At 44.2% G+C, this 13,663-nt stretch overlaps 1 protein-coding gene and 1 long non-coding RNA gene across 6 annotated transcripts in view; both read right to left on the bottom strand.

Moving 5' to 3' along the window:
* Nucleotides 1-2,520: 2,520 nt before the first annotated feature.
* On the bottom strand, nucleotides 2,521-3,498 carry LOC130567426 (uncharacterized). Its single transcript, XR_008964584.1, has 3 exons — nucleotides 3,463-3,498; nucleotides 3,053-3,168; nucleotides 2,521-2,880 (listed from the first exon to the last, which is right to left on the bottom strand). It is a non-coding gene; the product is annotated as an uncharacterized LOC130567426 (long non-coding RNA).
* Nucleotides 3,499-3,678: 180 nt separating this feature from the next.
* st3gal1l3 (ST3 beta-galactoside alpha-2,3-sialyltransferase 1, like 3) overlaps nucleotides 3,679-13,663 on the bottom strand; it is a 41,640-nt gene continuing 31,655 nt past the window's right edge. For 2 of the 5 annotated variants that reach the window (XM_057355504.1, XM_057355505.1), the window contains one exon: nucleotides 3,679-7,275. In XM_057355504.1, the coding sequence (XP_057211487.1) occupies nucleotides 7,108-7,275 (168 nt within the window). In that variant the 3' untranslated portion in view covers nucleotides 3,679-7,107. The remainder of the gene's footprint in view (nucleotides 7,276-13,663) is intronic. The other 3 variants (XR_008964582.1, XM_057355506.1, XR_008964583.1) reach the window with 3 other exon arrangements.

Here is a 13,663-nt window from a genome sequence, read left to right as displayed (position 1 = left end):
GATTTAGATTCCACCTTGGTGAGCCTCAGTGCTTCTGTGACCGAGAGCAGTGCAGTCTCAGTGGAGTGGTTTGTTTTGAAGCCAGACTACTTGTCATCCAGTAGTTTATTCTTTGAAAGTGGATGGAAAAGTGCCGGTGAGCAGGGAGGTGTTGATGATGTGTGTGAGTGTAGGTGTGAGTGTGCTGGAAGGAGATGGGAGGGGATTGGGTCAAGGGGACAGGTGGTGGGGTGGCTGGAGAGAAGTCTGGTGACTTCAGTGTCAGTCAGTGGGGTGAAAGAGGAGAGTTCAATATTTGAAGTGAGGGTAGTGTGTACCGAGGTCTGATGTGCTGAGAATTGTTTGCTGATGGATGATGTTTTCTCAGTGAAAAATACAGCGACGTAGGAAACATGCTAAGTTCATACTGTATATTGGTTTTCCAAAAACCAATAAATAGTAAAAGTTCTGAAATATTCTATTGTGTTTTATTGTTCCAGTATAGTAATGATAATATTTATAATTATTTACAATAATAATATATTGATATATAAAATATTGAATTGAATAGGTGTCTCTCACATTGTCCCATAGCAACATTAATATAGTGTAGATTAGTGTAAAATGTTTTATAAAAATAATTTATTCTATTTAGTTTCCATTTCATTCATTTAAAATATTTAATATTGGGGCATCCAAGTTATTTGACATATTTGAAAAATTTTAAAAGGTAACGCAATAGTTACATTCCCTGGTAATTAGTTACTTTTATAATTATGTAACTAAGTTACTTACTCAATTACTATTTGTGAGAAGTAACTAGTAACTATAACGAATTACTTTTTAAAAGTAACATGCCCAACACTGTTCGAGTGTCGAAAACAGCGCCATCTGTAGGTTAATAAAACATGTAGCAGTAACTTTTGGAAGAAGCTCAGTCAAACGATGCAAACAGCAGATGAAATTCAGATTAATTTTAATGTTATGTGTACAAACAAAGCTTAGAGTACCATGTGTGTGTGAATGGTCAACATAATAAATTAATTTATCCATTCAAGTGTGGCAATAAATTCCAGTAAAAGTTACTATTCATATTTAATACTGGCATTCTACAAACATAACATGTCCGCACGCACGCACACACACACACACACACACACACACACACACACGCACGGCTTTGGTTGACTATCCCCGTGGGGACAGTCCATAGGCGTAATGTTTTTATACTGTACAAACTGTATATTCTATCCCCTATCCCTAACCCTATCCCTAAACCTAAAGATCATAAGAACACTTTTTGCATTTTTAGATTTGTAAAAAATATTGTTCTGTGCAATTTATAAGCTTTTTTGCCCGTGGGGACCTCAATTTTGGTCCCCACGGTGACACGAGTCCCATGTGTTGGTGTGTATTCAGGTTTAGGTCCCCACCGGGATATACAAACATGAACACACACATTCATCATCCCATCATAAACTTATCAATGTTTACTTCCGCGCTGTTGCTACGCGCTCGGCTTCCACCAACTTTATTTATATAGCGCTTTTTACAATTTTCATTGTTACAAAGCAGCTGTACATAAGACATATGACTATAAGCAAAACAATTAAAGTTGTACCTGCAAAAACAAGAAAAAGGTGAAAACACAAGAAGACAGACATACCAATAAACACTCCACACACACAATATGCCACGTACTAACACACATAGACATGACACACACACACGACAGCAGCACGCACACACACACGCACAAGTGAGAGCACACATTTAAGATAAAGGAGAGAGAAGCACAGGTCAAATATAACAGACTATAAATTCCTATATGCAATATTAATTAAGTAAAACTTTAAAATTCTAAAGCAGCCCCCCCGGTCAGGCAGATAGTGCAAAAACAGTATGCAAACGGTGGCGAGGAACCCAAAACTCTAATCGAGAAAAAAAACCTCAGGAGAACCCAGGCCCAACCAGGGGATTCCAGTTCCCCTCTGGCAAAAGCTGCTGCCTCTGCACAAGCTCCAGAGAACTTGCACAACAAGGCTAAATAAAATAAATAAACTTAATAATAAAATAAATTATAATTTAAGATTATCATTAATAATCTAATAGCATTTGAAATTTTCTGGTGAAGACGTGTCAGGTGACCTGAGGGCGACTTGTTGCTCAGTGTTTCTGGCTGTTTTATAAGGACTCCATATCCCATCATGCCTTGTGTCTGGTGATTGTCAACTGGGTTCACCTGTGTCCCATTTCCTGTTTGTCCCTGTATCTGTGCATTTATAGCCCTTGTGTTCAGCTGTCTGTTGTCAATGGTTGTTTGATGTTACGCCCTGGTGTCGCTATTGTTATCATGGATGTTAGGGGTTACCATTTTGTGTTTTCTCCTGTGGTTTGGATAACTTTGTGGATGTAATGTTATGCTGTGGACTTGATCAAGTTTAATATATTTCCAAAGAACAATTAAAATAACCGCAGTTGACCAAAGTGCTGTACAAAAAAGTGCCTTCTTACCTGCTGCTTCTGGAGTATTCTGTTACAAGTACATACTGTACTTTAAGGGCATAGTAGAAGTAGGCCAATTGGTGGCAGCATTAATCTTAATTGAATATGTATCGTAAAAAATGTAACTTTGAAACATTGCACAAATTGGGTTTAGCATATCACATATAAACATTTTATGATTCATTGCTACTTCAACTGTTGTAAAATAGTGCGTCACCACTTGCCATCACAAATGAAGAATGTTCCTTCTATGGGATGTATTTGAGGTGTGATACAGTCATATGAGAATGAGTTCCGCACACATACTGCAGTGATGCTGCTGAGGGTGGAGGAGAAAACTGTGCTCATTCAGACCGCAAACAAGGCAAACCTCCAGGTTCAGACATTCCCTGAGCTCTACATGCCAAGACAATACAGAACCAACAATAGATTACACAACAGTAATAAAAGGAATGGCAAATAAAAGCCATGAATGCATGAATATACAAAAATATATAAATCAACTGTGGTTGTTTCATTAAATACAACACAGATGTTTGTTTGCACCCTCAAGTCAAAATGTAGTCACCTCTCAGGTAATACACACACACAGACTGATCTGTTGAGTGTTGTTCTCATCGCATGCTGCTGGGGATGATGTGTGAGTCACAGAAACAATGACAAGCGGCAGTGGCTGAAATATTTCTTTCAGAGATATGAAAAAACAGTTGGTCACAATAAATGCCTGATTATACAGAAATACAGAACAAAAGCAGAATACGTATGAGTCATGAGCAATACTGCAAATGTGAGTAAATCTGTAGTGATGTCTCATGTGGACACGCACGCATGTGTAACGGAGGCCAGCGAGAGAGTGCTGTGCAGTGTGTAAACTATGATATCTTTTAGCTACTCTTTATAGCTGTCTAGGCTTATGAGTTTAAGAGTCTAAAGATATTAATAAAGAGACGACACACACAAAGTGTTTTTACCACACACCGTGTTTCTTATTCGTCTTCCCCGTAGGGCTCCCGCATATCTGAATACAGAGCACCACCTAGTGGTAAGAACCAACATACATCACATAAACCTCACTCCCCGACCAACAGAGACGCTCTAGCGACAGACGCCAGAGACTGCGGTCTTTAGCCTCCTCATTAGAGCGCCCGTCTCCCATCCGGACCGACGACGGTTCAAGGCCCGCGCGGGGTGAGTAGAACCGGTTACGCACGCACACACGTTCAGCTCACATTCCCCATCAATCCAATCAAAACATCTCGCTTGATTTAAATGTGTGAAAGGTTTAGTACAACCGTTTTCTTGTCATTTCTAACAAAATGTTATTTAAGATGATACACATATACTCCATGTCCTGTGAAGTTTACTATGTGTGTCACTGCTTTACATTTTCAACTACATTTACATAAATGCATTTACATTCAGTCATATGGCAGACGTTTTATCCAAGAGTGAGGAAAACAATGAGGTTGATAGAGGCACAGAGAAAGAAGAAATAGATTTTATTCTAACAATCTGTCAAATATTCGTGGAAAAGCTGAATCTTTCACTTTTTTTGTGGGATGCAGCAGACCGGACTGTGACAGTGATGTTGTGTTAAAACGGCCTTCACATTCACAGTCCTCCTTCCTGGGATTTGCTTTGCAAAACAGCATCAGTGAGTAGTTCACACACATCTGGTTTTTTTAAAAACATGAACATTTGAAAGCAGAATGTGCTATGATTGGTCAGAATAATGGAGTTTCATTTCCGGTGGATTTGTGTGCAGGAGAAAAACAACCCATTCCATACACAAATGTCTAGAGTTGAGCCATAAAACACATGTCAATATTTCTTCATTAGAAAATCTCTTGATGGTTTTTGTCAATTTACAGTCAGGTGTCATGTTAACGGCAGGGTCAGACCAATCCTATTTTAGAATTTGTATTACATTTTTGTGCGACATTTCACTATTTATGTAACAGTACATTTGTTTGGCAGGAGTTTTTGTAGACGAGAGGCCCAGGCCTTTCAGTGACATCTTGTGCATGGACTACAGTAAAGTTGGATTCAGGGATCTGACAGCACAATACAAATAATCATCATCATCCCTCCATCCGTCAGTCCGTCCGTCTCAGACTGAAATGTCCGACTCCTGAAATGTCCTCCTAAAAACACATGAAATATATCATCTTTCTATTAATATTATTATTGTTGTCTGGCTCACTGGTTAGAGTGGTTGGTGCAGCTTTTACAAGCATTTTGGCACTAATATCAGGATCTCCATTTTAGACAAACAATAAACAAACAATAAACCTAACCTAACTTCTTTCATTTATTAAACTGGTCTCACGCAGCACTTTTACAGGCTGGCCATGACTGTCTTTATGTTCCTTCATGACATGCGAGCTGTGTCAGCTGTATTGATCCCCATCCTCTCCTCTCCTTCACCTGAGCACTGAGGAGGATTGCTTACTCCACACAGAGAATCTGATAGACAGAAGATGTTTTATCTCAGGAAAACACACATGTGGTTAAATCCACAACACAGAGTTGATGGAAACACAGAGCGGGTACAGTGAGGAACATTTCACATTTTACTGCACCGGACGTTTTTTGTCAATTTTTGCTTAGATTCAAAGAAACCTGTTTGATTTTTCATCAGTCAATTTCAGATTTTGTTCTGTCCTTTTGTCTCAGTGATGTAAATGGGTCAATGACAACATTAAAATACCACTAAATAATCATATGTATTGCAGTTATTTGAACATTAAGACTTTGGTGGACACATAAATGCAGATCAAAAATTAAGTGATTTTAGCAATTGTCATCTATTAGATTAGATTAGATTCAACTTTATTGTCATTGCACATGTACAAGTACAAGGCAACGAAATGTGACCTCTGCATTTAACCCATCCAGAGAGTAGTGAACACACACACAGCAAGTAGTGACCACACGTACACCCGGAGCAGTGGGCAGCTATCACTGCAGCGCCCGGGGAGCAAGTAGGGGTAAGGTGCCTTGCTCAAGGGCACCTCAGTAGTTACCCGCCAGCCCTGGGAATCCAACCGGCAACCTTCTGGTCACGAGTCCGACTCTCTGACCATTAGGCCACGACTGCCATTTGGCCATAGCAAAAAATGTCATGTGGTGCGACTATGATTTATCTTCAAATCATTTCATTAATTTCCTTGACATGCTCAACATTTTTTAATAAATCCTTAGTATTTCAAGTGTTTACACAAAGTATTTGCATTCTTTGAGTTTTGGTAAGTAATCATCTTAATCATATTTTTATAATTTTGAAGATTCGTGAAAATCGCATACAACTGATTAAAAAACCCCACTGTATCAGAGATTCATATTTCAGCCACAAAAATGAGATACTATTATTATTGAGTTCTAATTTAGTACAATTATTGATATAATTGGTCGCACACCCTTGACAAGTGGTGGCTATAGGTCATTGACCCAAACACATGTACTGTAGTTTTACATGAATTCACAATAAAAGGTTATAAATGAATGTTCCTGAGCTGTTTCATGATGAATGAACTTTTTAAACCAATGGTTTTCTTTACACATATAAATTCCCAGCGCAAAGTTAGGCAGCATGTGTAACAAGTGATGATGACTGTTTTGAGTTATGAAAAATGACTGAATGTATGAGTTCAGTGCCCACCTCAGTGAGACCTTGACTATAGTAAAATACACTCTGTATGCAGTATCACAACTGTAAGAGAAACACAGATGTGTATTATTAAAGGAGTGATAAGACACGCACACACACACATGTAAAGGTAAGAGGGCGTGTTAAACAAACACCAGGTGAAAGTGATGCAGTCTGACTTGATGCTGATATCCTCAGACAGCTGATAGTGTCACCTGTCTTTCTACACCACCACATTCATTGTCAGTAGTCAAAGTAAGACTTTCTTCATGTGTGCAGGCACTTTGAGTATGACTCTGGTGTCAGAAATGACGAGGTCTTCAAGTGTGCGCATACATCAGCAGTCTGCAGCGCCCTCTACAGGTAAACACATGAACACACAACAGCATCCTCATGACCAAATAAAGTATAGCTACCAATTCTGCAATTTCAGTTTACAGGTAAAACACAATCATTCTGCTTCACGGGAATTTTTTAACATGATGTTTAAGAGCAAAACATAAGACCGGTGTTGAGGAAAACCCATTTGTGCACTCAACAAGTGACCACAAGCCCCAGACTGCATTATCCATTACAATATTTACACAATCACAATCATGACACATGATAGTAAAGTAAATGCTATACTGATAGAATACAACACAACAGATCTTTTGTGGATCATGAGGATTAAAACAGTCTTTCATTATTATGATTTCATATCCAGTCGAACTGAATTAACGTACACGCATGAATGACTTTTATTTGATGTAAAACACATCTGAAGGCACTTTTCTCTGAGTTTTGACTACAAACACGAGGCACTTATGCAAAGTATGAACACATCACATATTATAAATTCATAAATACATTCTGGAGATTTAGTCATTCATTTCTGATATGATATTTAATGATATTCAATTTGGCAGTAAAAGCAAATCAAAAGTCCATAACGCTCAGTTTGTATAAATCAATGCTGATGTGTATGTGTGTGTTCATGTGTAGAGAGTGATCTTGTGTTTGTCTGCCAGCAGAAGTGTGATGTTGTACTCATAATCTCCATCATGAACGCCGGTGTGTCGAAACGCTCCTCCCTGCATGTTCTTCTCCCAGTAATGATGCCAGTTTCCATCCGGATCCGCACCGAATCCAAACACATTCACCTGAGTGAGAACACACAAGCATTCGCTTCCATTGATGAAAAAAACACACAACATACAACAAATATAAGAGTGGAGCCTTTTTTACTGCATGACACACATCACTCTTTACAGCTTTGGTGATTTTGGTACAATTGATCATTTCTATAACACCACTATAGTCCTTCTTTAAAACCTGATTTCATGCTTTCATTGAAGATGTACATATTTACTATTCACATAATCTTCAAAACACAAGATCATTGTGACATGTAATGAGAACATTTGGATTCATCACACAAGCAGTACGACCTGTTTTGGTTCTTTTAACAGTAGCGAACAACACAAGATCCATGTTTCAAATCACATTTGAAAATGAATGTTACTGTACTGTAGGGGTGTGCATCTCAGATCATACTTGTATCTGTAACAATCGGAAAATGATTCATAGCTGTATTCGGATGGTACAGGACGTGGGCGGGTCTTACACCGGAAGTTCATCAAATTACACGAGAACAACAAATATGTCTTGTATAATAACATTTCAAAACGTATAAATATTGATTTTAAAAGTTGCTTGTCCCTGTCCAAACAGGTCTGTTGGACTCTCACTGTAAAGAATGGCGACAGTAATGTGAGAGCACAGAGCAGTCTGCTCACGTGATACTGTGATGTCACACTATGATCGGTCTGCGCGGCCCTGCAGTCAGGAAGTCCAATGCACTCTTTTAGCTCGGACGTAGAGGTCCAGCTATGAATGAAACGTCTTGGTTACGGATGTAACCTCAGTTCCCTGATGGAGGGAACGAGACATTGTGTCGAGCCAACAGATGGGGTTCGTCCTTGAGAACCAATCGCTTCCGACTACTTAGAAAAGGCCAATGAAATTGGCGAGTGAAATTTGCATGCCGGACTCCGCCCCCGGATATATAAAAGGGAGACGACGTGCCTCATTCATTCACCTTAGTTCTGAGGAGCCTGAGACCTCTCACGACTGCTGCAGTGGGCACCACGTATTGTGGCAAGAAGGACACAATGTCTCGTTCCCTCCATCCTACATCCGTAACCAAGACGTCCCCTTTCTGTCGGTCTCTCGACGTTGTGTCGAGCCGACAGATGGGGTTCCTATGGAAAACGCCACAATACCGTGCCCTGTCACAATCTCTAGCGAAGCGACGGTGACTGGCCTGGGCGTGTCAGCCGTGAGCGCTACCGCGAAATTGTAACTTACCAGTGGGTAGGTAGGGGGTCCCAGAGCTTTACTTGAAAGGTGGGAAGGCCCCTGCCTTCGGCCTCACAGGCGGTGACCTTGTTTCTCTAACAGCGAGAAGCCGCCTGGTACCGTTAGGCCACTGGGTAAGCGCTACTTCCTCAAGCGGTAGATGCGCTACAGAGACCACTTCCTACCGTAGGGAGGAGACTAGTGGAGATACCAACATGGTCTCACTGTTAAGGGAGAGCTCATGGGAAGAATGTGCGGACTGAAGGAGATAACCGAGAGGTGGAGGTCCACCTGGGGAGGTCATGGGTTACCAAGGTGGGAACCAACATGAGGATACATCAGACGGAACCGCCCTGCTGGGGGGTTACAACGTCTGGTAGCACTAGGTCCAGTTAGAGCTATGTTGCGAATAACTCAGTTGGTACCCGGCCTAAGGGGAAGGGATGCTCTGCCCAGCCCGCCCGCAGGAGGTGCTTGCTTACTGATGGATGGAGTGCCTGTTCTTCGCCCAGTGGGGAAAGAAGGGAGGCTGAATTAGTACGCTGACCCACTCGAGAAAGGGGGGAACATACCATCATAGGCATACACCCTACCGGTTGCCGGTCCTACATGTTGCCATGCAGGAAGCGGGCTGACACTGGTTCTACGCGGAGGTTGTAGAACCTCGCGAAGGTGTTGGGTGTAGCCCAACCCACAGCTCTGCATATGTCTGTGAGAGAGGCGCCGCGTGCCAGTGCCCACGAGGAGGCTATACCCCGGGTGGAGTGAGCTCTCACTGCGAGTGGGCACGGGCGGTTTTGGGATTGGTAGGCCCTCGTGACAGCGTCCACAATCCAGTGCGCCAACCTCTGCTTGGAGACAGCTCTCCCCTTCTGCTGACCTCCGAAACAGACAAAGAGCTGATCCGAGCTTCTGAAGCTCTGCGTGTGGTCTAAGTAGAGGCACAGTGCGAGTACTGGACACAACACGGACGGGGTTGGGTCTTCCTCCCCGGTGGGGAGTGCAAGTAAATTCACCTGTAAGAGACTTTTCAGCAACTGAGTTGTGATGAGCGGCAATGGCGGCTACATACACATTCAGTGTGGATGGGGAGAGGTTAGTCTCGAGTGTCTCTTGTAGAAAGGACAGCATGTTCCCGATCGCACAACTCCGTGGGTCTTCTCTTCGAGAAGAGCACCAGGACGAGAAGAGGCGCCACTTGTAGGCGTACAGTCGCCTAGTGGCTGGTGCACTTGCCTGAGATATGGTCTCTACCACCGCCGGGGGTAGGCCACTCAGAATCTCCTCGTCCCGTCCAGGGGCCAGACATGGAGGTTCCAGTGATCTGGCCTGGGATGCCATAACGTGCCCTTCACCTGGAAAAGCAGGTACTTCGTCAGGGGAATCGGCCAGGGTGGAGCTGTCGTCAAAAGCATTAGCTCCGAGAACCAAGTCCGGTTAGGCCAGTGTGGCGCAACGAGTAACACTTGATGCTCCTCTTCCCTGACCTTGCACAGGGTCTGTGCAATGAGGCTCACTGGGGGGAAGGCGTACTTCCGCTTGTCCCACGTCCAGCTGTGCGCTAGGGCATCCGTGCCGAGGGGAGCCTCGGAGAGGGAGTACCAAAGCGGGCAATGGGTGGTTTCCAGGGAGGCGAACAGGTCTACCTGCTGACTCCACAGGAGGAGGCGTCGGGCGAGTCGTGTTAACTGCCGTGAGTGCACGGCGCCCTGCCGGTTGATATACGCTACTGCAGTAGTGCTGTCCAACCAGACAAGCACGTGCTTGCCCTGCACGAGAGGCTGCAGACTCTTCAGTGCGAGTAGCACGGTCCACAACTCCCCGTCCAAAGCACCGACACTGCGTGCCCGTTGCACACTGCACCCCAGCCCTGCAGGGAGGCGTCTGTCGTCACCACGACATGCCTCGTAACCTGCCCCAGGGGGACCCCTGTTCGAAGGAAGGTCATGGAAGACCAAGGGGTTAGGGTGCGTCGGCAGAGAGGCATAATCACCATCCGCCTGCTGCCGGTGTGCCACGCTCTCCAGGGAACTCAACTCTGAAGCCAGTGTTGGAGTGGTCTCATGTGCATCAACCCGAGGGGTATCACCGCCGCTGAGGATGCCATGTGTCCCAGGAGCCTCTGAAATTGTTTCAGGGGGACCGCTGACTGCTTGAAATGTTTCAGGCAGTTCAACACTGACTGGGCACGTTCTGTAATCAGACGCACTGTCATGGTGACAGAGTTGAGTTCCATACCAAGATAGAGGATGCTCTGCACAGGGGAGAGCTTGCTCTTCTCTCGGTTGACCTGTAGTCCCAATCGATCTAGGGGTCGATCTATCGATCTATCTAATCGATCTATCAACCCGGGGGGTGGTTCGATGGCTGGTAGTGCGGGTCTCTCGCCGGGGGCCGACCCCCGGGGAGGAGACTGGCTCTGCTGGTTTGCCTGCCTGGTGATGCAGCTCAACGCACCGTCGATTTGAGAGTGCTGAGGGCTGCAATGTACATTCGATGTTTCACCTCGCCAAGACGCAACGTCGAGTTGCCGAACACCATCTAACAGATGGTGAGAGCAGCTGTGAGAAACACCCAGGGAGATTGGAAACTCTTTTTGTGAGGAAGTGGGCCCAGCTGATGTTGGGATGGGGCAGGAACCATCCCGGATCGACCGACCAGCGATGGCATGGCTGGGGTCGGGCCCGATGGTGTTAACCTCCCTGGGGTCTTCCTGTCAGGGTCGCTTCTTCCTCGAAGGTTGCTGACGGGGTGGCAGTCTCCTCTCTCTTCCGGGGTGCCGCCTGGGTAGGGAACGCCGGGGCCGGGGCTGCTGGGGAGCAGGCACCGCACGGGATCTCGAGGGCCTGTGGGGCAGCCGAGTCACGGCGGGGCAGGATGTGGCTGATCACCTCCGTCTGCTTCTTTACTGCCGAGAACTGCTGAATGAAATCCTCGACAGTGTCACCAAACAGCCCACCCTGCGCAATGGGCGCGTTGAGAAAGCGGACTTTCTCGGCGTCACTCATCTGCGCAAGGTTAAGCCAGAGATGCCTCTCCTAGACCACAAGAGTGGACATCGCCCGACCCAGGGCCCGCGCGGTCACCTTGGTCGCCCGTAGGGCGAGGTAGGTGGCGGTGCGGAGTTCCTACGTTAACCCTGGGTCGGTCTTACCCTCGTGGATCTCTTTCAACGCATTGGCCTGGTGGCCCTCAGGATGGCCATGGCATGGAGAGAGGAGGCAGCTTGGCCCGCAGCAGCGTAGGCCTTTGACACCAGTGATGCTGAAGTCCTACACGCTTTGGATGGGAGTTTAGGTCGACCTCTCCAGTCGACGTAGCCCCTAGCTGCCCCACCATCGAGGGAAGAAAGAGCGACGGAACTGGTTAGACATGTAAGAGCCGAAAAAGGGGCGTTCCACGTCTTCGTCAGATCCTCATGCACCTCCGGGAAGAACGGAACCAAGCCATAGTTCATCAATAAGAGATTCATTTTGAGTGACAGTAAAACAGACCAATGGGGTACATGCACACGGAGCAATGACGGATGTCTGCTAAAATCTCATAGAGTCCATTAGAAACAATAGTGGTTTTTCACTCAGTCCCTTCAAGATGCTCACAGGATTACGGTTCAATGATCCAAACACTACGTCATACATTGACAACCAAAAAGGAGAAGCGCCTCAGGCTGTCGGTTTCAAGCAACATTCACAAATATGAAAAAAGCTAAGTAAACTTTTGCACTTACTCAAGACTTGATCACCGAGACACTCAACAAGGCTGAGCTGTAATGTCGTCAATTTGCTGAAATTTGAACGTTTTCTTACCAAACACACCATCATCGCTTGATGAAAAATGACCAGAAGTGGCTTAGCCGGCTGAGATTTTAGGGGAAGTACATCATCGCCCCGTATGCATATATCCCATTGTTTAGTCTTCCTAAATGGGTGGACTTTGTTTTCGCTAACTTTATAAAGAATTCCACTCTCATTTATTCTGGTGGTCCTGGATGAGTCATTTTTGCCTACATAATCATGACATTTTTCAGTTTATCACGGTCTGCTGCATACGTTTAATAGTTTGCTGTGTCAGTCTTATATTACTGTATATATTGATGTATTTATACTGTATGATGTATCCACATATAGCGGAATGAGAATAACACTCGCTTGATCTTGAAGTAACTGAAGGATCATGTGTCGCACATCATTTGGACCCTCACAAAGCCTCTCCACCCATTAAACATTCATCTTGTATAATTTAATGTAACGCCATTCACAAAAAGGGCTAATGTACTTTGTTTTCTAAAAGGTTTGACGTTAGGAGCGTTTTTAGGATTTTTAAGTTAGTTGATATAACTCCAGACAAATCTCTGATTCCTGAAAGATGCGCAGAGCCACAAGGCCCATGATACGCTACGCGGGGTCCACCTCCATCGCAATAGCGTCCCGGGGTCACAATGGCCTTTCTCTGTTCGCCGGTGTATTATACTTTCTGCGGATAACTCACCCCATTTTTAAAACCACTGCTTATTCTTTAATAAAATGAACATATTTGTTATCATTAACATAACTGTAAGGGGATTGTTGGCATGTTAAATTGTATCTAACTAGCCAACTTCACAAACATTAGTTTGGGTGGTGATTTGAATCAATAAATGATATATGTAGGCTATATAATTGTTTTAGATGATAAGAGATGAGAGCTAGAGACACTGCCAGCAATCTATAAGTGCAACTGGTGCTTGATAAAACTGCACAAATGTTCATTGTTAATTAATATAGTTAAACATCAATGTCAATAATAGGCGTAACTGCACTCATAAGTTCAATTCAATTCAATTTTATTTATATAGCGCTTTTCACAATGTGCATTGTTCCAAAGCAGCTTTACAGGAGCAAATAAGAAAAACACAGGAAGGTAAAACACAGCACAGTGCATGGTGTTATAGACCAAGGAAGATCATTATAATAAATAATATCTAATAAATAAATGAATGAATAAATAAATAAATAAATGCATTCTCCCGGTGAGCAAGCCAACACTGCACTGCACTGCTGTGGCGAGGAACCCAAACTCCAATGCTGAATAATGGAGAAAAAAAACCTCGGGAGAAACCAGGCTCAGCCGGGAGGGCCAGATCTCCTCTGACGTGTCATAGCTGCACTCAGTGACCCCGACCAAAGCCACCGAGCAGCGCCCAAGAAGAAC

This window comes from Triplophysa rosa, linkage group LG16 (assembly GCF_024868665.1).
Source record: "Triplophysa rosa linkage group LG16, Trosa_1v2, whole genome shotgun sequence".
NCBI lineage: Eukaryota > Metazoa > Chordata > Actinopteri > Cypriniformes > Nemacheilidae > Triplophysa > Triplophysa rosa.
Note: the sequence above shows the minus strand (reverse complement) of the source record. Positions and strands in the feature narration are given on the sequence as shown.